This window comes from Trachypithecus francoisi, unplaced genomic scaffold (assembly GCF_009764315.1).
Source record: "Trachypithecus francoisi isolate TF-2019V2 unplaced genomic scaffold, Tfra_2.0 Lachesis_group12, whole genome shotgun sequence".
Classification (NCBI taxonomy): Eukaryota; Metazoa; Chordata; class Mammalia; order Primates; family Cercopithecidae; genus Trachypithecus; species Trachypithecus francoisi.
The window spans coordinates 9,437,516-9,459,771 of NW_022681457.1; the positions used below are offsets into that span (position 1 = coordinate 9,437,516).

The 22,256-nt window shown below is 47.7% G+C and overlaps 1 protein-coding gene across 1 annotated transcript; it reads right to left on the bottom strand.

Moving 5' to 3' along the window:
- TARM1 (T cell-interacting, activating receptor on myeloid cells 1) lies at positions 1-10,373 on the bottom strand. The gene is given in 6 exon segments (XM_033229081.1): positions 1-527; positions 529-665; positions 4,678-4,974; positions 5,554-5,844; positions 6,332-6,367; positions 10,187-10,373. Coding segments are annotated over 6 exon segments (819 nt in total). The 5' UTR covers positions 10,221-10,373; the 3' UTR covers positions 1-503.
- Between the last annotated feature and the right edge of the window lie 11,883 nt (positions 10,374-22,256).

Sequence of the window (22,256 nt, forward strand, 5' to 3'; positions counted from 1 at the left end):
TAAAGTGAAAGCAAGTTTATTAAGAAAGTCAAGGACTATGGCTGCTCCATAGGCAGAGCAGTCCAGAGGGCTGTCGGTCGGCTATTTTTGTGGTTATTTCTCGATCATATGCTAAACAAGGGGTGGACTGTTCATGAGTTTTCCAGGAAAGGGGAGGGGATTTCCCTGGAACTGAGAGTTCCTCCCCCTTTTAGCTTCTGGAAGTTGCCATGGCATCTGTAAGCTGCCTTGGTGGTGGTGGGAGTGTCTTTTAGCATGCAAATGCATTATAATTAGCAAATAATGTGCAGTGAGGACAACCAGAAGTCACTATTGTTGCCGTCTTGGTTTTGGCAGGTTTTGGCTGGCTTCTTTATTGCATCTTTTTTTTTTTTATCAACGGGGTCTTTGTGACCTGTATGTTGTGACCTGTCTCATCCTGTGACTTGGAAAGCCTTAACCCCCTGGGAATGCCGTCCAGCGGGTTGCAGCCTCAGTTTACCCAGCCCCAGTTCAAGATGGAGTCACTCTGGTTTGAAGGCCTCTGACAGATCCACCCGGAGACACCTTTCGGCTGTGCCAGGCCTCCACCAGGAAAGCTCCCATGGTAACCAAAATTATGGCAGCCAGACCCAGTCGTATGAAGTTACCCAGGGTGTAGTTGCTTGACGTGGTACCTGGGGGAACTGAAAGAGAGAAGGGGTTCAGCACTGACCCTCAGAGGGTACCCCTCCTTCTCAAATGGCCCCGTCAAATCTGGCTGTCATCACCCACTGAATGTTTTTGGTTTTGGGGTTTTTTGAGTCGGAGTTTTGCTCTTGTTGCCCAGGCTGGAGTGCGATGGTGCCATCTCGGTTCACCGCAACCTCTGCCTCCCAGGTTCAAGCGATTCTCCTGCCTCAGCCTCCCAAGTAGCTGGGATTACAGGCATGCGCCACCAAGCCCAGCTAATTTTATATTTTTAGTAGAGACGGGGTTTTGCCATGTTGGTCAGGCTGGTCTCGAACTCCCAACCTCAGGTGATCTGCCCGCCTCAGCCTCCCAAAGTGCTGGGATTACAGGTGTGAGTCACCACGCCCGGCCACCCACTTAATGTTTCCTAGCCAGTCGTCCACTGTACTTTAAAGTTTTAATTGAACTTTTTTTTTTCTTGAGATGGAGTTTTGCTCTTGTTGCCCAGACTAGAGTTCAGTGGCACAATCTCAGCTCACTGCAACCTCTGCCTCCTGAGTTCAAGCGATTCTCCTGCCTCAGCCTCCCGAGTAGCTGGGATTCCAGGCATGAGCCACCATGCCCAGATAATTTCTATATTTTTAGTAGAGAGGGGGGTTTCTCCATGTTGGTCAGGCTGGTCTCGAACTCCTGACCTCAGGTGATCTGCCCGCCCTGGCCTCCCAAAGTGCTGGGATTACAGGCATGAGCCACCGCGCCCGGCCATAATTGAACTCTTTAAAATTTTAATCCCTGAAAACAAAAGATGGAATCTTTGTTGTTGTTATTTTTGAGACCAAGTCTCCCTCTGTTGCTCAGGCTGGAGTGCAGTGGCACAATCTTGGCTTACTGCAACCTCCACCTCCCGGGTTCAAGCGATTCTCCTGCCTCAGCCTCCCGAATAGCTGGGATTACAGGCACCTGTCACCACGCCCGGCTAATTTTGGTATTTTTAGTAGAGATGGGTTTTCGCCATGTTGGCCAAACTAGTTTCAAAGTCCTGGCCTCAAGTGATTCGCCTGCCTCGGCCTCCCAAAGTGCTGGGATGACAGGCATGAGCCACCGCACCTGGCCAAAACATGGAATCCTAGTGAGTTGTAGTGGGAGTTCCTTTATGTTCCTTCCTTGACATTCACTCCACCTTAGTTCCTTCGTGTATTTGCTGTTTATCCCATTTCCAGCTTCCCACATTGCCTTTTCTCCTTCCCCATCCTTATACAAAGGAATAGTCTTACGGGTAGCACAGGAGACAGAAGGAGCTCCACAGAGCCCCAAATTCCCTGGCTGATCAGCATCCTTGCAGCACACACTGCTGTGCAGGCAGAGCACTTGAGAAAGTTTGAGTTGAGGTCGGGCACAGTGGCTCACACCTGTAATCTCAGCATTGTGGGAGGCTGAAGTGGGAGGATTGCTTGAGGCCAGGAGTTCGAGAGCAGCCTGGGCAACATGGCAAAACCCCATGTCTACTAAAAATACAAAAAAATTAGCCGGGTGCGGTGGCGGGTGACTGTAATCCCAGCTACTCCGGAGGCTGAGGCAGGAGAATCGCTTGACCCGGGCCTGGGGTTGGGGGGTGGAGGCTGCAGTGAGCCCAGATTGTGCCACTACACTCTAGCTTGGGCCATAGAGTGAGACTCCATCTCAAAGAAAAACGAACAAACAAAACCCTAGCCTGCAGATTTTCAGGGAGGCTGATTTGAGTAATAATAAAACTCTGATTGGCCAGGCGCGGTGGCTCACGCCTGTAATCCCAGCACTTTGGGAGGCCGAGGTGGGCAGATCTCGAGGTCAGGAGTAGGAGACCAGCCTGGCCAATATGGTAAAACCCCATCTCTACTAAAAACATAAAAATGGCCGGGCGCGGTGGCTCAAGCCTGTAATCCCAGCACTTTGGGAGGCCGAGACGGGCGGATCACGAGGTCAGGAGATCGAGACCATCCTGGCTAACACGGTGAAACCCCATCTCTACTAAAAATACAAAAACTAGCCGGGCGTGGTGGCGGGCGCCTGTAGTCCCAGCTCCTCGGGAGGCTGAGGCAGGAGAATGGTGTAAACCCGGGAGGCGGAGCTTGCAGTGAGCTGAGATCCGGCCACTGCACTCCAGTCCAGGCGACAGAGCGAGACTCCGCCTCAAAAAAAAAAAAAAAAAACATAAAAATTAGCTGGGCATGGTGGCGCGCGTGTAGTCCCAGCTACTCGGGAGGCTGAGGCAGAAGAATCGCTTGAACCTGGGAGGCAGAGGTTGCAGTGAGCCGAGATCACGCCACAGCACTCCAGCCTGGGCGACAGAGTAAGACTCCATCTCAAAAAAGAAACAGAAAAACAACTCTGGTCTCCCGCTTACCTGACTCAATGTGTGTTGAACTCCTTCTTGCAATTCCTCTGTCCTGATAAATGGACTTCATCCGGGCAGCCAGCAAGAGGAACTCGTTACAACAGTTACAACAGATGAAAAATAATTTACAGAGTTGAGGAAGCAGAGTGCTAGCACCCAGTAAGGCAGATTTCTGGCAGGAAACAAGATACTTTCAGAAGAATTCTAGCAGTCAGTGTTAAAAGACATGGGTAGACATCGCATCCACGGCACAGAAGCAGGAGGCTGTGCAAACACCATGTTCTGAGGATGAGATAATTTTTTAAATTTGAAACTGGGTCTCACTATGTTGCCCAGGCTGGTCTCAAACTCCTGGGCTCAAGCAATCCTCCAGCCTCAGCCTTCCAAAGTGCTGGGATTACAGGCCTGAGCCACCACGCATGACTGAGAAAGAATTATTGAGAGTGAAATCATTAACACCAAGAAAAAAAAAAAAAAAAAAACACGCCAGGCACAGTGGTTCACACCTGCAATCCCAGCACTTTGGGAGGCCAAGGTGAGCGGATCACCTGAGGCCAGGGGTTCAAGACCAGCCTGTTCAACGTGGTGAGAACCCTATCTCTACTAAAAATACAAAAATTAGCCGAGCGTGGTAATCCCAGCTACTCAGGAGGCTGAGGCAGGAGAATTGCTTAAACTTGGGAGGCAGAGGTTGTAGTGAGCTGAGATCGCACCACTGCACTCCAGCCTGGGCGACAGAGCGAGACTCTGTCTCAAAAACAAAATGAAACAAAGCAAAAAACCAAAACGCTAAGAGATGCAAAGAATGGTAGAAAGAATCTGGTGCTGGTGGATTCATAATTTTCAAAAACAGCCTAGAAATTATCCAAGGATGTAGTACAACAAAAAGGCAAAGGAGGGCCGGGCACGGTGGCTCACACCTGTAATCCCAGCACTTTGGGAGGCCGAGGTGGGTAGATCATGATGTCAGGAGTTCAAGACCAGCCTGGTCAACATGGCAAAACCTTCATCTCCACTAAAAATAGAAAAATAAGCCAGATGGGTGGTGCAGGCCTGTAATCCTAGCTACTCGGGAGGTTGAGGTAGGAGAATCACTTGAACCAGGAGGTAGAGGTGGCAGTGAGTCGAGATCGCACCATTGCACCACTCCATCCTGGCAACAGAGTGAGACTCCATTTCAAAAAAAAAAAAAAAAGCAAAGGAGTAGAAATTGTAAAAGGGAAGTTTTTTTTTTTTTTTTTTTTGAGACAGAGCGTCGCTCTATCACCCAGGTTGGAGTGCAGTGGCGCGATCTTGGCTCACTGCAACCTCCGCCTCCCATGTTCAAGCAATTCTCCTGCTTCAGCCTCCAAAGGAGCTGGGTCTACAGGTTCATCCCACCCTACCTGGCTAATTTTTTATTTTTAGTAGAGACGGGGTTTCACCATGTTTGCCAGGCTGGTCTCGAATTCTTGACCTCAGGTGATCCGCCTGCCTCGGCCTCCCAAAGCACCGAGATTACAGGCATGAGCCACCGCGCCTGGCCAGAGAGGGAAGATTTTTTAAAAAGCGATGATATTGCAAGTAATGAAGAAATGAGATTCACAGAAGAACAAAACAACCTCTGATTAAAAACAACACACACAGTTCTTCAAAATCATACACATCCTTACCTGTCACCAATATCTCAAGCCAATCACTGCGTTCTGAGGCCCAGAAGGGAGACTTTGTCTGGTAGTACACGCAGCTGTAGTTCCCAGCGTCGCTGGCTGTCACGTCCTCCAGGGAGAAGTCTGTTTCTTTCCCCGCTGGACTCCGCAGCTGGATGGGAGATGACGTCCCTGCCTTCAGTAGAGCAAACATGATAGGCAGAAACAGTTGGTCTGGCTGCCGGCACTGCAGAGTCACCCTTCCACCTGCGGTCACCGTGCCCCTTTCGTAGGTTTGGAGGAAAGGTTTAGATAAATGTCCTGTAAGAGAAGTCAGGCTCTGAGGTCCTGGGGAGAAGTCTGGAATCCCCTACTCACCCCTGTTCTCCTGGCTGGAGGCTCTCATGGAGTGTGGGAAATCAGAGATTCCTGATCTCTTCCACCTTCCTCCACTTTCTACTCCAACCTCAGGACAGATATTCTCCCTCCTGCAAGACCTGTATAAGGCCGGGCGTGGTGGTTCACACCTGTAATCCCAGCACTGAGGTCAGGAGTTTGAGACCAGCCTGGCCAACATGGCGAAAGCCTATCTCTACTGAAAATACAAGAATTAGCCGGGCGTGGTGGCGCACACCTGTAATCCCAGCTACTGAGGAGGCTGAGGCAGGAGAATCACTTGAACCCAGGAGGCGGAAGTTGCAGTGAGTCAAGATGGCACCACTGCACTCCGGCCTGGGTGACAGAGTATAAAACCAAGGTATGCGATTTCATTCCTGTCTGTCTCCCTCTCCCACCACCCCCAGCTACTCTGAAGGTGGAACTCCTTTTGTCCCTCTGTTCCTCTGCTTCCTCCCTCATCCCCTGTCTCCGGTATGTCATCGGCAGGCACCCTGTCCACACCTGTCACCAACAGCAGAAGGACATCACTGCGCTGTGAAGAGATGTGGGGGGACGCTTTTCTGTAGTATTCGCAGGTGTACTCTCCAGCATTTCTGATTTTTAGATTATTGAGGTGAAATTCGGCCGGGCCCTCTGTCGAATCAGGGGGCTTCAGAGACTCCAGAATAATTCCTGCCTTCCTGAGAACAAAGCTCACACCTCTGGTAGGCGTCCAACATCGCAGCGTCACATTGCTGTCGGCAGGGACCACCGAGCTGGGCCAGGCACTGAGGGACGGCTTGGGCAGTGACCCTGGAAGGAAGCAGAGCCCAGTGCTGGGCCTGACGCCCTTCCCTGCTCTCAGAAAGCCCTTTTTAAAATGTGTTATTATTATTATTATTATTATTTCCTGTGCCCAACCAGGAAGCCTATTTTAAGAAGGGAAAAGGGCCGGACGCAGTGACTCACGCCTGTAATCCCAACACTTTGGGAGGCCGAGGCGGGAAGATCACGAGGTCGTAAGATCGAGACCATCCTGGCCAACATGGTGAAACTCCGTATCTACTACAAATACAAAAATTAGCTGGGTGTGGTGGCAGGCACCTGTAGTCCCAGCTACTTGGGAGGAGAATGGTGTGAACCCGGGTGGCGGAGCTTGCTGTAAGCTGAGATCGCACCACCACACTCCAGCCTGGCGAAAGAGTGAGACTCCGTCAAAAAAAAAAAAAAAGAAGGGGAAGGGAACAGGAGGGAATTTGGGACGACGGGCCAAGGAGGGTGTGATTGAAGAAACACTCACCATCTCCCCTTGTGTCTCCTTGGCCCATGCACAGTCCTGAAAGACAATCCTCCGTGAGACAGAAGCCCCTGCCTGGGGCCACGTCACCCCCTTCCCTGACCCCTGGAGACAGGTCCCAGAGTCTCCTGCTGAGTGCAGACCCTTGGAGGTCACGCGCTCAGGAGTTTTCATTCTCCCCACACTGGACTGTGGCTTCCGCTTGACTTCCAGCTCCTCTGTTGTTTCCCAGAGATTCTCCTTGACTGTCCTGCGCAGCTCTCACCTCCCCCTGTTCCAGGCCTTTCCTGGTTCCACATAATCCACCTATCCTTCTACTCTCATCTTCTGTTTCGATACGGCACTCATTCTTACCATTGCTTACTTTCTTTTTTTTTCCCCCCCAAGACAGAGTCTCGCTCTGTCGTCCAGGCTGGAGTAGAGTGACGCCATCTCAGCTCACTGCAACCTCCGCCTCTCCGGTTCAAGTGATTCTCCTGCCTCAGCCTCCCAAACAGCTGGGATCACAGCATGCGTCACCATGCCCGGCTGAGTTTTGTGTTATTAGTAGAGACAGGGTTTCACCATGTTGGCCAGGCTGGTCTCAAACTCCTGACCTCAGGTGATCCATCCACTTCGGCCTCCCAAAGTGCGGGGACTACAGGCGTGAGCCTTGCGCCCAGCCTCTTCTTTTTATTTTTAAATTTTTTATTTTATGATTGTGTTTTGAGACAGGGTCTCTCTCTGTTGCCCAGGTTGGAGTGTAGTGGCTCCATCATGGCTCACTGTAGCCTCCCGGGCTCAAGTGATCCTCCCACCTCAGGCTCCCGAGTAGCTGGGATCACAGGTGTGCACCACCACACCTGGCTGATTTTTTAGTCTTTTGCAGAGACAGAGTCTCCCTATGTTGCCCAGGCTCATGATCTCTTTTCATCCCTTCATGACTCCAAACGGGACAAAATTTATTGTTTGGTGTCCTGTAACAAGCCTCAAAACATTCAAATGGTCATTCCAGAAAGGGGAAAGCATACACATTCATCCCTGTTCCACACACAGCTGCATTTATTCTTCTTCCTTTTTAATTTTTTTTGATAGAGACAGGGCCAGGCTGGTTAAGAACTCTTGACCATGCCAGGCATGGTGGCTCACGCATGTAATCCCAGCACTTTGGGAGGCCCAGGTGGGCGGGTCACCCCAGGTCAGGAGTTCGAGGCCAGCCTGGCCAACATGGCGGAACCCCACCTCTACTAAAAATACAAAAAAATCACCCGGGCGTGGCAGTGCACGCCTATAGTCCCAGCTACTCGGGAGGCTGAGGCAGGAGAACCGCTTGAACCCAAGAGGCAGAGGCTGCAGTGAGCCGAGATTGTGCCACTGCACTCCAGCCTGAGCGACAGAGTAGGACTTCGTTTCAAAAAAAAAAAAAACTCCAGACCTCAGGTGACCCACCCACCTCAGCCTCCCAAAGTGCTAGGATTATAGGCGTGAGCCAGGACACCCAGCCTGAAATCTGTTGTTGTTAACCTTGGCTATGAGCTGGGCTCCCCTGGAGAGCTGGTAAAAGCTCAGTTCACAGAACCAAGCACTGAAGCACTGAGTCAGAATGGCTTGTAACAGGGTTCCGGTGTCATTCCTTTTCAGAGTTCTAATACAAGAATGCAGCCAAGGTGGAGGACCACTGCTCTGAGTGAGCCTGGGCAAACATTTCTCAAGGCTACAACACATATATTCAAAGTCAACTGGCGCTGGGCACGGTGGCTCATGCCTGTAATCCCAGCACTTTGGGAGGCCGAAGCGGGCAGATCACTCGAGGTCGGAAGCCCGAGACCAGCCTGGCCAACATGATGGCCAGGTCTCTACTAAAAAGTACAAAAAATCAGCCAGGTGTGTGGCGGGCACCTGTAATCCCAGCTACCCAGGAGGCTGAGGCAGGAGAATCGCTTGAACCCAGAAGGTGGAGGCTGCAGTGAGCCGAGATCGCGCCATTGCACTCCAGCCTGGGTAACAAGAGTGAAACTCCATATCGTTTTGTTTGTTTACAAAAAAAATTTACATTAGCTGGGTGTAGTGGTGGACACCTGTAGCCCCAGCTATTTAGGAGGCTGAGGTGGGACAACTACTTGAGCCAGGAAGATGGACGCTGCAGTGAGCTGAGATCATGCCACTGCACTCCCAGCCTGGGCAACAGAGCAAGATCCTGTCTCAAAAAAAAAAAAAACATTTTTTTAAAGATAGAAGAAGGTTGAATTGTTTATCTCTGCCTAATTGTCTGAGCTGAGTCATTGGTCTTCTGCTCTTGAACTGGAATTTATAACCACTGGCTTTCCTGGGTCTCCTGCTTACAGACTGCAGAGTCTCAGTTTTCAGCCTCTGTAACTGTGTGAGCCAATTCCTTAGAACAAATCTCATTTCAGATCTAGATCTGTATCTGCATTTATATCTGTATCTGTATTTATATATCTGTATCTATCACATATGGATACAGAGATGCATATTGTATCGGTTCTGTCTCTCTGGAGAATTGTGACTAATAGTGGGTGAAGAAAAATGTTTTGGTGGGGCATGGGGGACCTGTAATTCCAGCACTTCGAGAGGCAGAGGCAGGTGGATCACTTAAGCCCAGGAGTTTGAGTCTAGCCTGGGCAACATAGCAAGACCCTGTCTCTACAAAGAAAAAAATACCAAACTTAGCCAGGCATGGTAGCATGCGCCTATGACCCCACCCACTTAGCGGGGGCTGAGGCGGGAGGATTGCCTGAGCCCGGGGTGGGGGGGGGGGGGGTGGGGGGTGAAGGCTGCAGTGAGCTGTGGTCATGCCACTGCATTCTAGCCTGGGTGACAGAGTGAGACTTTGTCTCAAGAAAAGGAAAGGGAAGGAAGGAAGGAAGGAAGGAGGGAGGGAGGGAGGGAGGGAACAGAGAAAAGAAAGAAGAGAGAGATGGAGGGAGGGAGGGAACAGAGAAAAGAAAGAAAGAAGAGAGAGAGGGAGGGAGGGAGGGAACAGAGAAAAGAAAGAAAGAAGAAAGAAAGAAAGAAAGAAAGAAAGAAAGAAAGAGAAAGAGAAAGAGGAAAAAGAAGAAAGAAGAAAGAAAGAAAGAAAGAAAGAAAGAAAGAAAGAAGGAAAGAAAGAAAGAAAGAAAGAAAGAAAGAAGAAAGAAAGAAAAAAAGAAAAGAAAAAGGTTTTAGTGTAGATAGTGGTGATGGTTACACAACAGCCTCAATGTACTTTATAGTTATCTATTTGGCACTAAATTTTTACTTATGGTGTTAAGGTTTCTGGGCTGGGCACAGTGGCTCACGCCTGTAATCCCAATACTTTGGGAGGCTGAGGCTGGCAGATCACCTGAGGTCAGGAGTTCAAGACCAGACTGGCCAACATGGTGAAACCCCATCTCTACTAAAATTAACCAGGCATGGTGGCGCACCCCTTTAATCCAGTTACTCAGGAGGCTGAAGCAGGAGAATCTCTTGAACCCGGGAGGCGGGGGTTGCAGTGAGTCGAGATCACGCCATTGCACTCCAGCTTGGGCAACAAGAATAAAACCCTGTCTCAAAAAAAAAAAAAAAAAAGATAAGGTTTCTATTCTGAATACTTTTATTTACACACAAAAAGTCAGAGTTGATCCTGAGAAAAGGGGTGAGCCAATGAAGCCAGGTGGTGGAGGCATTCAGCAAAACTCACGAAGTTGAAACCAGAGGAGTTGAAGCTTGCAGAGCACTTATTTCCAGGGAATATCTGCAGTGCACTTAGCAGGACATCTCACTCCTCCCGTGTTCTCAGTAAGCCAAAGTTGATGTTATTTTTTCCATCCTCAGCCCAACTATCCCACCAGTTCCATGATTTTCTGCAGTCCCAGTGGATAGCCCTGTGAGACTTACTGAAACAGAGGAGGGAAAGCAGCTTAGAGATCATGATGACTTCTCAGCCCTCCCAGGGTCCGTCTTGGGTTCTGCAGTCCACAGATGGGAGAAGAGCTGGAGTCGTCGCTGCCTCTCTCCCACCCTGGAGTGGAAGTCGTAACAGCCTTGTCCTAGCCTTTCAGTTCCCCTCCCATATCCACATTCAGGAAACGTGTTGATGTTGCTGATTGCAACATGCTCCTTACACATACCAGCGTTTGAGTACTTGACTCACAGGAAATGCTCCTCTGTCTCAGGCAGATTTCAGGCATCAAACAGGTAACCCTGAAAATGCTTCAGACTTGGCCCTGAAGGGTTCGTATTGAAGAGACGAAACCACTTCACTCTTTTTTTTTTTTTTTTTTGAGAGGGAGTCTGGTTCTGTCACCTGGACTGGAGTCCAGTGGCGCAATCTCGGTTCATTGCAGCTTCAGCCTCCTGGGTTCAATTCTCAGCCTCAGCCTCCCAAGGAGCCTCAGCCTCCCAAGGAGCTGATTCTCCTGCCTCAGCCTCCCAAGGAGCTGGGATTACAGGCGCATGCTACCACACCCGGCTGTTTGTATTTTTAGTTAAGATGAGGTTTTACCAAGTTGGCCGGGCTGGTCTCGAATTCCTGACCTCAAGTGATCCACCTGCCTCGGCCTCCCCAACTGCTGGGATTACAGGTGTGAGCCACCGCGCCAGGCCTTCATCACCACTTTTTTTTTTTTCTGAGATGGAGTTCCACTCTTTCGCCCAGGCTGGAGTGAAGTGGCATAATCTCAGCTCGCTGAAACCTCCAACCCCCGGGTTCAAGTAATTCTCCTGTCTCAGCCTCCCGAGTTGCTGAGATTACAGGTGCCTTCCAACATGCCCAGTTACTTTTTGTATTTTTTAGTAGAGACGAGGTTTCACCATGTTGGCCAGGGTGGTCTCAAACTCCTGACCTCAACTGATCCACCCACCTCAGCCTCCCAAAGTGTTGCGATTACAGGCATGAGCCACTGTGCCCAGCCAGTCATGAGCTCATTTTTTTAAGTTCAGAATATTTCAGTACATACATATCTTTATCAAATAAGAACCATTTTAAAAATAATATAAACACCATAGCACTGTCACATCAGGAAAGTTAAGAGTACTTCCTTGATACCAGCTAATACCCATTCAGTATTCAAATTTCTCTGATTGTCTCAAAAATGTCATTTCTACCAGGTTTTTAAAAAATAAATCAGAATCAAAGTCTGCAGATTAAATTTGATAATTATGTTAATTTAGCCTGGCGCAGTGGCTCATGCCTGTAATCCCAACACTTTGGGAGACCAAGGCAGGTAGATCACCTGAGGTCAGAAGTTCGAGACCAGCCTGGCCAACATGGTGAAACCTCGTCTCTACTAAAAATACAAAAATTAGCTGGGCGTGGTGGTGCACACCTGTAATCCCAGCTAGTCGTGAGGCTGAGGCAGAAGAACTGCTTGAACCTGGGAGGCGAAGGTTGCAGTGAGCCAAGATCGCACCAGAGCGAGACTCTATCTCAAAAAAAAAAAAAAAAAGATATGTTATTTTAAATCAGACAAAATTTTTGATTTGTTAAAATAAGAAATCAACCAAGTGGTTTTTAACCATGTTTTTTTCATCATGCATTTGGAAGAAGAGCAAAATGACCCCAAGGCTTGTTTTGGTTTTCGGATTTTTTGTCTTGATAGCACCTACTCTTCTTACTGTTTTGGAACATAGAAAAGTCAACAAGGCAACAAATTATAAGGAATAAAATCAACTCTAATTATAGTTGTTTCTTTGAAAGTTATTTTCACAAGATGTGGCAATGATTTTTAAAGGCTTGGGACTCTTACAAGACCCTTTTGTTCAAATAACAGTTTTGTGTATGAATTTATTTCAACAGAGAACAATTTAGTAACAGTTATGAATATTCATTTAATTCTCCATATTGTACCAGAAAACAAGATTGATATCCTTGGGAATCTTCTCAATTCAACACTTTATCAAATCAGTTTGATATCAACTGTTTATCAACACTGATAAATCAGTTTATCAACACTTAAATTAGTGTTGTGACTCAGAAAAAATCTTTCTCCTTATGCAGTATCAGGAAAAAGAGGACATCTCCTATATCTCTTTTTAACATCTCTTTTGCTAACAACGAAGATGCATATTTTATTTTATTTTATTTTATTTTATTTTTGAGACGGAGTCTCGCTCTGTCACCCGGGCTGGAGTGCAGTGGCCGGATCTCAGCTCACTGCAAGCTCCGCCTCCCGGGTTTACGCCATTCTCCTGCCTCAGCCTCCCGAGTAGCTGGGACTACAGGCGTCTGCCACCTCGCCCAGCTAGTTTTTTTTTTTTTTTTTTTTTTTTGTATTTTTTAGTAGAGACGGGATTTCACCATGGTAGCCAGGATGGTCTCAATCTCCTGACCTCGTGATCTGCCCGTCTCGGCCTCCCAAAGTGCTGGGATTACAGGCTTGAGCCACCGCGCCCGGCCGGCCTAGCCCCATCTCTACAAAAAATACAAAAATTAGCCAGGCATGGTGGTGCACACCAGTAATCCCAGCTACTCAGGAGGCTGAGGTGGGAGAATCGCTTGAACCTGGGATGTGGAGGTTGCAGGGAGCTGAGATTGCACCGTTGCACTCCAGCCTGGGCAACAAGAGTGAAACTCCATCTCAAAAAATAATAATAATAAATAAATAAATAATCATTCACTTTGTTAGGTGTTTATCACACCTAACCTTAAGAATATCTTACTAGACCATCCTGGCTAACATGGTGAAACCCCGTCTCTACTAAAAAATACAAAAAACAAAACTAGCCGGGCGAGGTGGTGGGCGCCTGTAGTCCCAGCTACTCGGGGGGCTGAGGCAGGAGAATGGCATGAACCCGGGAGGCGGAGCTTGCAGTGAGCTGAGATCCGGCCACTGCACTCCAGCCTGGGCCACAGAGCGAGACTCCGTTTCAAAAAATAAGAATATCTTGCTAAAATAAAAAGTCTTGTAGATGAAATCATATTATATCTGAGGTTTACTCTAAAATACTCCAGCAGAAAATTTAAAACAGACTTGGGGGAGGGGACTTACTTGTAGTTATCTGCACATAATCTACAGGATTATCTCAAAGCCATCCTTTTGCTGTTGAGAATTCTGATTTTTAGCCGGGCCCATTGCTACCAAGGTAAAAAAGCTACTTTCTTCAGTGTCACTTACAGGTAGATGTAGCTGTAAGTCTTCATCTAGGACAATGATATATAAGCATAAATATTGTAGACAGCTTCCAAAAGGTTCTTTAATGAAGTACACTTTCCTTCCTTCACTTAACTGCCTAAAATGCGGATGTGATGACTGATACTCGAGCATGATCTTGGACCATGAAGATGAGGTTCAAGATGGTGGAGGGTGAGCCACAAGTAACTTAGGTCCATAATGCTTTTTGGAGTCATTGTGCCAGCCCTGGATCGCTAGATTTATTCTATATAGGGGAGAAATCAATTGGTATTGGTTTTAAGTCATCATTATTTAATTCTCTCTTGGGTATGGATTATCAATTACTGTGTAACAAACCACCCCAAAACTGAGTGACTCAGGGTAACAATCTTTTTTTTTTTTTTTTAAATCATTCCTGATCTGGTGAGATGACTGGGCTCAGTTGAGCGGTTCTTCGGCTCAATGTGATATCTTCCTGGGCTTCAGTCATCAGTGGGGCTCAGCTGAGCTGGAATCTCCAAGATGGCGCTTGCAAATGGCTGGCTGTTGATGGCTGGTTGTTGGTTAAGAGCTCGGCTAGGACTGTTGAATGATGTACCTGCACACGGCCTCTCCATTTGATTCAGCCTTCTTGGAGGGTATCATCTGGGTTTCAAGAGGGGATGTCACAAGAGAGCTTTCTAAAATAGAGAAGGCGGCCAGGCACAGTGGCTCATGCCTGTCATCCCAGCACTTTGGAAGGCCAAGGTGGGCGGATCACTTGAGGTCAGGAGTTCAACATCAGCCTGGCCAACATGAGGAAACATCATCTCTACTAAAAAAAAAAAAAAAGAAAATTAGCCAGGCAGAACCCCGTCTCTACTAAAATTAAAAATAAAAATTAGGTGGGCCTGTTGGTGCACACCTGTAATCCCAGCTACTCGGGAGGCCGAGGCAGGCGAATGGCTTAAACCTGGGAGGCAGAGGTTGCAGTGAGCAGAGATCACACCACTGCACTCCAGCCTGGGCAACAGAAAGAGACTCTGTCTAAGAAAACCAAAAAAGAGAGAGAGAGAAGGCAAAAGTTGTTTGTCCCTTTAAAGACTAAGCCTGGAACTGACACAGTGTCTCTTCTTCTACAGTCTTAAGGAAAGGCCAGATTCAAGGGGAGGGAAATTAAACTCCACCTCTCTATAGGGACAGTGACAGAATTGGGGGCCATCTTTAGTCTGCCGTGTGTTATGGTCAATGGAAATAGATATATGTATACATATATATATATTTTTTTTTTTTTTTTTTTTTTTTTGAGACGGAGTCTCGCTCTGTCGCCCAGGCTGGAGTGCAGTGGCCGGATCTCAGCTCACTGCAAGCTCCACCTCCCGGGTTCCCGCCATTCTCCTGCCTCAGCCTCCCGAGTAGCTGCGACTACAGGCGCCCGCCACCTCGCCCGGCTAGTTTTTTGTATTTTTCAGTAGAGACGGGGTTTCACCGTGTTAGCCAGGAGGGTCTCGATCTCCTGACCTCATGATCCGCCCGTCTCGGCCTCCCAAAGTGCTGGGATTACAGGCTTGAGCCACCGCGCCCGGCCTGATATATGTATATTTACTGAGTGCCTGAGTCCCACCCCCAGAGGTTTTAAATTTTTTTTTTTTTTTTAGATGGAGTTTTGCTCTTGTTGCCCAGGCTGGAGTGCAATGGCATGATCTCGGCTCACCACAACCTCCGCCTCCCAGGTTCAAGCGATTTTCCTGCCTCAGCCTCCCGAGTAGCTGGGATTACAGGCGTGCGCCACTACGGCCGGCTAATTTTGTATTTTTTAGTAGAGATGGGGTTGCTCCATGTTGATCAGGCTGGTCTTGAACTCCTGACCTCAGGTGATCTACCTGTGTTAGCCTCCCAAAGTGCTGGGATTACAGGTGTGAGCCACTGCGCCTGGCTGATTTTAATTTTTATAATGGGTATAGGATGAAGCCTGGGTGTCTCATTCTGTGTTTTAAATGTTCCTGGGAGATTCTCATGTGCAGTCAAGTTGGAGAACCACTCGGTTGAAACACATAACCTCCTTCCCATCTCAGGCCCTGAAACATGCTATTTCCTGTATCTGGAGTTTTCCCTCCATTTTTACTTGGCTAACTTGGACTCTTCCCTCAGAAACCAGCTTCAGAATCCTTTCTTTAGCACAGACTTCCCTGCATGTTCTTTAACAGCACTTATCTCAGCTGCAACAAAATCATCAGTTGTGTAATTGTGTCTTTTTATGTCTTTTCCCCTTTTCTTCATAATAGTCAAAGTAAAGGATGGCTCTTCTCTCAGTCAGAACTATTAATAGATACTGTAATGGAAATGAAGCAAGACCCTCAGACTCTTGTTAAAGTAAGAAGTCTAGCAGAGTCTCGGGCTTTAATTTTTTTTTTTTTTTCCGATCATAAATGTGGGATAAAGATAATTTAACCTGCTGCTAAGGTTTGAATATTTGTTCCCTTGAAAACTCATGTTGAACCAGCCTGGGCAACATCAGACCTGTCTTTACAAATAATTTAAAAATTAGCCAGGTGAGGTGGCACATGCCTGTGATCCCAGCTACTCAGGAGGCTGAAGTGGGAGGATCACCTGAGCCCAGAAAGCTGAGGATGCAGTGAGCTGTGACTGCACCACTGCACTCCAGCCTGTGCAACAGAGTGAGACCTTGTCGCAAAAAATAAATAGATAAATAAGCTTAGTGCGGTGGCTCACACCTGTAATCTCAGCACTTTGGGAGGCCAAGGTGGGCAGATCACATGAAGTCAGGAGTTTGAGAACAACTGGCCAACATGATGGAACCCCATCTCTACTAAAAATACAAAAATTACCCGGGCATGGTGGCACGTGCCTGTAATGCGAGCTACTCAGGAGGCTGAGGCAGGAAAATCACTTGAACCTGGGAGGTGGAGGTTACAGTGAGCTGAGATCATGCCACTGCTCTCCAGCCTGGGTGACACAGCAAGACCCTGTCTCAAAAAATACATAAACAAATGAACTTATGATGAAATTGAATCCCCAGTGCGGCAGTACTGAGAGGTGGGGACTTTAAGAGGTGATTGGGTCATGAGGACTCTTTTCTCATGAATGAACTAATCCATTCATGGATTAATGGATTAGTGAGTTAATGGATTAATGGGTTAGCCTGGGAGTGAGACTGGTGGCTTTATCAGAAGAGGAAGAGAGACTTGAGTAGCACGCTCAGTTCCTTTGCCCTGTGATGCCCCGTGCCACCTCGGGACCCTCCAGAGAGTCCCGAGTCTTCTTGCCCCAGCAGCAAGAAGGCCCTCACCAGATGCAGCCCTTCCACCTTGGGCTTCCCAACCTCCATAACTACAGGAAATAAATTCCTTTTCTTTATAAGGTTTCAAGTGTTCTATTCTAAGCAACGGAATACGGACTAAGACACACACACCAATGCGCAGCTTCTCATTTAACAGAATCAGTTTTACAAGCATTTATTCTGCTTGGAAATTCAGATGTCAATCATAAGATTGTTACTAGGGCAATAAAATATTAAGTAAGACCACCAAATGGCACCAAGGTTTCTCCTTCATAATAATGATTGCAATACTGGCAATAATTTCTAATGTCTTCGGACTCCTACAAGGTTATTTTGTGCAAATTACACTTCAAAGGACAGATTTATGCAACCAGAGAATGGAACACTGGCTGCTGTAATAAATATCCATAGATCTCCATACTACACAAGACTATAAAACACATTTAGAGCCTTTTGAATATTCTCAGTTTATGACCTTATCAAACCACATTCTGTTTTGTTTGTTTTACTTTAAGTTCTAGTGTACATGTGTACAACGTGAAGGTTTGATACACGTGCCATGCTGGTTTGCTGCACCCATCAACTTATCATTTACATTAGGTATTTCTCCTAATGCTATCCCTCCCCCAGCCCCTCTGTTTTTTTTTTTTGTTTTTTTGTTTTTTTGTTTTTTTTTTTAAGACGATCTCACTCTGTCACCCAGGCTGGAGTGCAGTGGTGTGATCTCGACTCACTGCAACCTCTGCCTCCTGGGTTCAAGTGATTCTCCTGCCCCAGCCCCCTCAAGTACCTGGAATTACGGGATTGTGCCACCATGCCTGGCTAATTTTTGTATTTTTAGTAGAGACAACATTTCACCATGTTGGCCAGGCTGGTCGCAAACTTCTGGGCTCAAGTGATCTGCCCGCTTCGGCCTCCCAAAATTCTGGGATTACAGGTGTGAACCACCACGTCTGGCCTAAACTACATTCTTGAATTAGTTTTACGGCACGGAATATCTTTTTCTCCTCTCTCAATCATCTCTCTCTCTCTCTAGCTCCCTTTCCTCCCCTACAGCTGCAAAGAAGAGATCTTCTTAATCCATTTCTTAAACTTCTTTTGATTAATTATAAAGAATTTTTTTTTTTTTTTAGATGGAGTCTCCCTCTGTCACCCAGGCTGGAGTGCAACGGCAAAATCTCAGCTCACTGCAACCTCCGCCTCCCGGGTTCAGGTGATTCTCCTGCCTCAGCCTCCTGAGTAGCTGGGACTACAGATGTGTGCCACTATCCCTGGATTTGTTTGTTTGTTTGTATTTTTAGTAGAGATGGGGTTTCATCGTGTTAGCCAGGATGATCTCCTGACTTCATGATCTGCCCGCCTCAGCCTCCCAAAGTGCTGGTATTACAGGCGTGAGCCACCGCACCTGGCCAATTATAAATAATTTTTAAGGCTAAACTCTGGAATTTTGCTAGTTAGCCATAAAGCACAAAGCAGGCCTATAAAGTTCAATTTTACTGGTAGAAAGCAAGAAATGGATGAATAGGATGTTAGCTAACAGCCATGCAATTGAAACCTCCTTTGCAAAAACTATGAGAGTGAGAAAACAATGGCAGTGAAGGAGATCGGATCTGGCCAGCCCCTACCTTGCCTTTGACCCTCAAGCTGCCTGTAGTTATTCCTGGGTTTAGGCTAATCTGACTTGTCTGTTTGGGAGATTTTTATTTTATTTTATTTTATTTTATTTTATTTATTTTTCCTTGAGATGGAGTCTCACTCTGTAGCCCAGGCTGGAGTGCAGTGGTGCAATCTCGGTTCACTGCAACCTCTGCCTCCTAGTTCAAGCGATTCTCCTGCCTCAGCCTCCAGAGTAGCTGGAACTACAGGTGCCTGCCACCATGCCCGACTAATTTTTGTATTTTTAGTAGAGACGAGGTTTCGCCATGTTGGCCAGACTGCTCTGAAACTCCTGACCTCAAGTGATCCGCCCACCTGGGCCTCCCAAAGTGCTGGGATTAGAGGAAAGAAGGAAAGGAAGGGACGGAAAGGAAAAGAAAGGAAAGGAAAGGGAGGGGGAGGGGAGGGGAAGGGAGAGAAAGGAAAGGAAAGGGAGAGAAAGGGAATAGTGAAAGAAGAAAAGAGAGAAAGAAAGAAAGAAAGAGAGAGAAAGAAGAAAGAGAGAGAGAAAGAGGAAGGAAGGAAAGGAAGGAAGGAAGGAAGGAAGGAAGGAAGGAAGGAAGGAAGGGGAAGGGAAGGGAAGGGAAGGGAGGGGGAGGGGAGGGGAAGGGAGAGAAAGGAAAGGAAAGGGAGAGAAAGGGAATAGTGAAAGAAGAAAAGAGAGAAAGAAAGAAAGAGAAAGAAAGAAAGAGAGAGAAAGAAAGAAGAAAGAGAGAGAGAAAGAGGAAGGAAGGAAAGGAAGGAAGGAAGGGGAAGGGAAGGGAAGGGAAGGAAGGAAGGAAGGAAGGAAAGGAAAGGAAAGGAGGAAGAAGGAAAGGAGGAAGGAAGGAAGGAAGGAAAGGAAAGGAGGAAGGAAGGAAGGAGGGAAGGAAGAAGGAAGGAAAGGAAAGGAAAGGAAAGGAAAGGAGGAAGGAAGAAAGGAAGGAAAGGAAAGGAGGAAGGAAGGAAGGAGGGAAGGAAGGAAGAAAAAGAAAGGTAAGGAAAGGAGGAAGGAAGGAAGGAGGGAAGGAAGGAAGAAAAGGAAAAGTAAGGAAAGGAGGAAGGAAGGAAGGAGGGAAGGAAGGAATAAAAGAAAGGAAAGGAAAGGAAAGGAGGAAGGAGGGAAGGAAAGGAGAAAAGAGGCTCCTTATGAATAACAAAAGACACCCTTTTCACCAAGAGTTTTTGGAAATTCCAGAGTGATGGGGTGAGAAGGGCGTCTTTGGAACCAGAGCTGAAGACCAAATACATATTTCTTACTATATCACGATATCACAGGAGGTAAAAGGGAGGTGCCCTTGAAGCAGCTCCTCCCCAGCCCCCCATCCTCTTGTGTGCCCCGAGGATCAGAAGAGGCCCCGCCAAGACTCAGCTTAGCTGTGGTTCAAGCCTCTGATTGCGTGGATAAATACCAGGTTTCCAGAGTGCCAGGGCAGGGCTGCCCCCTTGCGGTGGCATTAACTTTCCATGGCTATTTAAAATCAGCAGAGGACACACGATCTTCAGATGGGTCCTGTTCAAACTGAACCTTTTACTTCCATATTTTCCCCTGGAGAGAAGAAAAATCATTAAACGTTCCTTTTTGGGTTTTTTTAGACAGAATCTCACTCTGTCGCCCAGGCTGGAGTGCAATGGCGCAATATCAGCTCACTGCAACCTCTGCCTCCTGGGTTCAAGTGATTCTCCTGCCTTAGCCTCCCGAGTAGCTGGGATTACAGGCACCCACTACTATGCCCAGCAAATTTTTGCATTTTTAGTAGAGCCAGGGTGTCACTATATTGGCCAGGCTGGTCTCCAACTCCTGACCTCAGGTGATCTGCCTGCCTTGGCCTCCCAAAGTGCTGGGATTATAGGCATGAGCCACCAGGCCTGGCCTTTTCTTTTTTTTTTGAGACGGAGTCTTGCTCTGCCCCCAGGCTGGAGTGCAGTGGCGCGATCTCGGCTCACTGCAAGCTCTGCCTCCCGGGTTCACGCCATTCTCCTGCCTCAACCTCCCGAGTAGCTGGGACTACAGGCGCCCACCACCGTGCCCGGCTAGTTTTTTTGTATTTTTAGTAGAGATGGGGTTTCACTGTGTTAGCCAGGATGGTCTCGATTTCCTGACCTCGTGATCCGCCCACCTCGGCCTCCCAAAGTGCTGGGATTACAGGCGGCCTATTTTTGTTTTTAATAGAGAAGGGAGTCTCAAACTCCTGGCCTCAAGCTATCCTCCTGCCTCAGCCTCCCAAAGTGCTGGGATTGTAAGAGTGAGCCACTGCACCTATCCCACCCCCTCCCACCCTCATTTTTAGAAGGGCACAGGCTAGAGACCACATTTCCATCAGCCACTTTTGTGGCTAGACCTGGCCATGCAACTAAGTTCCACCACAATTAGTTTTGCACCAGCCTAATGAATTTCCTAATCTTTATATAAGATGTGAGTTAGGGCCGGGCGCAGTGGCTCACACCTGTAATCCTAGCACTTTGGGAGGTCGAGGTGAGTGGATCACCTGAGGTCGGGAGTTCGAGACCAGCCTGACCAACATGGAGAAACCCCGTCTCTACTACAAATACAAAATTAGCTGGGCACGGTGGCGCATGCCTGTAATCCCACCTACTCGGGGGACTGAGGCAGAAGAATCGTTTGAACCCGGGAGGCAGAGGTTGCGGTGAGCCGAGATCGTGCCATTGCACTCCAGCCTGGGCAACGAGAGGCAAACTCTGTCTCGAAAAACCTGGGCAAACTCTGTCTCAAAAGAAAAAAAAAAGATCTGAGTTAGTTTAGTCTCTGAAACAAAAGAGCACACCAACAGATACTGCTTATTCCTCCCCAAATCATTTACGTGTGTTAGGCAGAAAGATCATTAAATCAATGAAGTGAGTCAAGACAAGCATTTTTAATAAGATAAAATATATCAATGTGCATCCACATAGAAGTGAATATTGCTTCAGGCCGGGCGCGGTGGCTCACGCCTGTAGTCCCAGCACTTTGGGAGGCAGAGGCGGGCAGATCAGTTGAGATTAGGAGTTCCAGACCAGCCTGGCCCGCATGGTGAAACCCCATCTTTACTAAAAATACAAAAAATTAGCCAGGCGTGGTGGCAGGCGCCTGTAATCCCAGCTGCTTGGGGAGGGTGAGGCAGGAGAATCCTTGAACCCAGGAGGCAGAGGTTGCAGTGAGCCAAGATCGTGCCATTGCATTCCAGCCTGGGAGAGAGAGGGAAACTGCATCTCAAAAATAACAAAAAACAAAAAGGGGTTGAGGTCAGAGGAGTTACACTCGCTGATCTAAGGTTTTCTAATTTTTCTTCCTGTGTTGGGGACAAGTTGCTTGGTTCCTCTCTAGAACGGACAAGGTAGATATTTGTGGTTTTCCCTTTCTTGGATGGAAACTCAGAAGGATCTGTACGCTGTTCCAGTTTGCCCAGCATGGTATAGCTGGGCTGTCCGAGCATTAGAAGTCCCTGTCTTCTCCATAAAGTGGGAAAAGGGGAAGGCAAAGTTGAAAAACAATACAAATAGAAGAAGGTGTGTGCTCCACCAAAATTAGGGCAAAAGTCAAGAAAAGGGGATATGAGTCTGTCTGGATGGCTCATGCCTATAAACCCCACACTTCAGGAGGCAGAGGCAGGAGGATCATTTGACCTCAGGAGTTGGAAATCAGCCTGGCCAACATAGAGAGACCTCCACAAATAATAATAATAATAATAATAATAATAAATCAGCCAGGTATGGTGGCCTGCACCTGTGGTTCTAGCTACTTGGGAGGCTGAGGTGGGGAGATCACTTAAGCCTGGAAGGTCGATGCAGCAGTGAGCCTTGATCATGCCACTGCAATCTAGCCTGGGCAAAAGAGTAAGGCCCAGTCAAGGCAAGGAAAGGGAAAGGGAAGGGACGCGGTGGCTCAGGCCTGTAATACCAGCATCTTGGGAGGCTGAGGCCGGTGGATCACTTGAGGTCA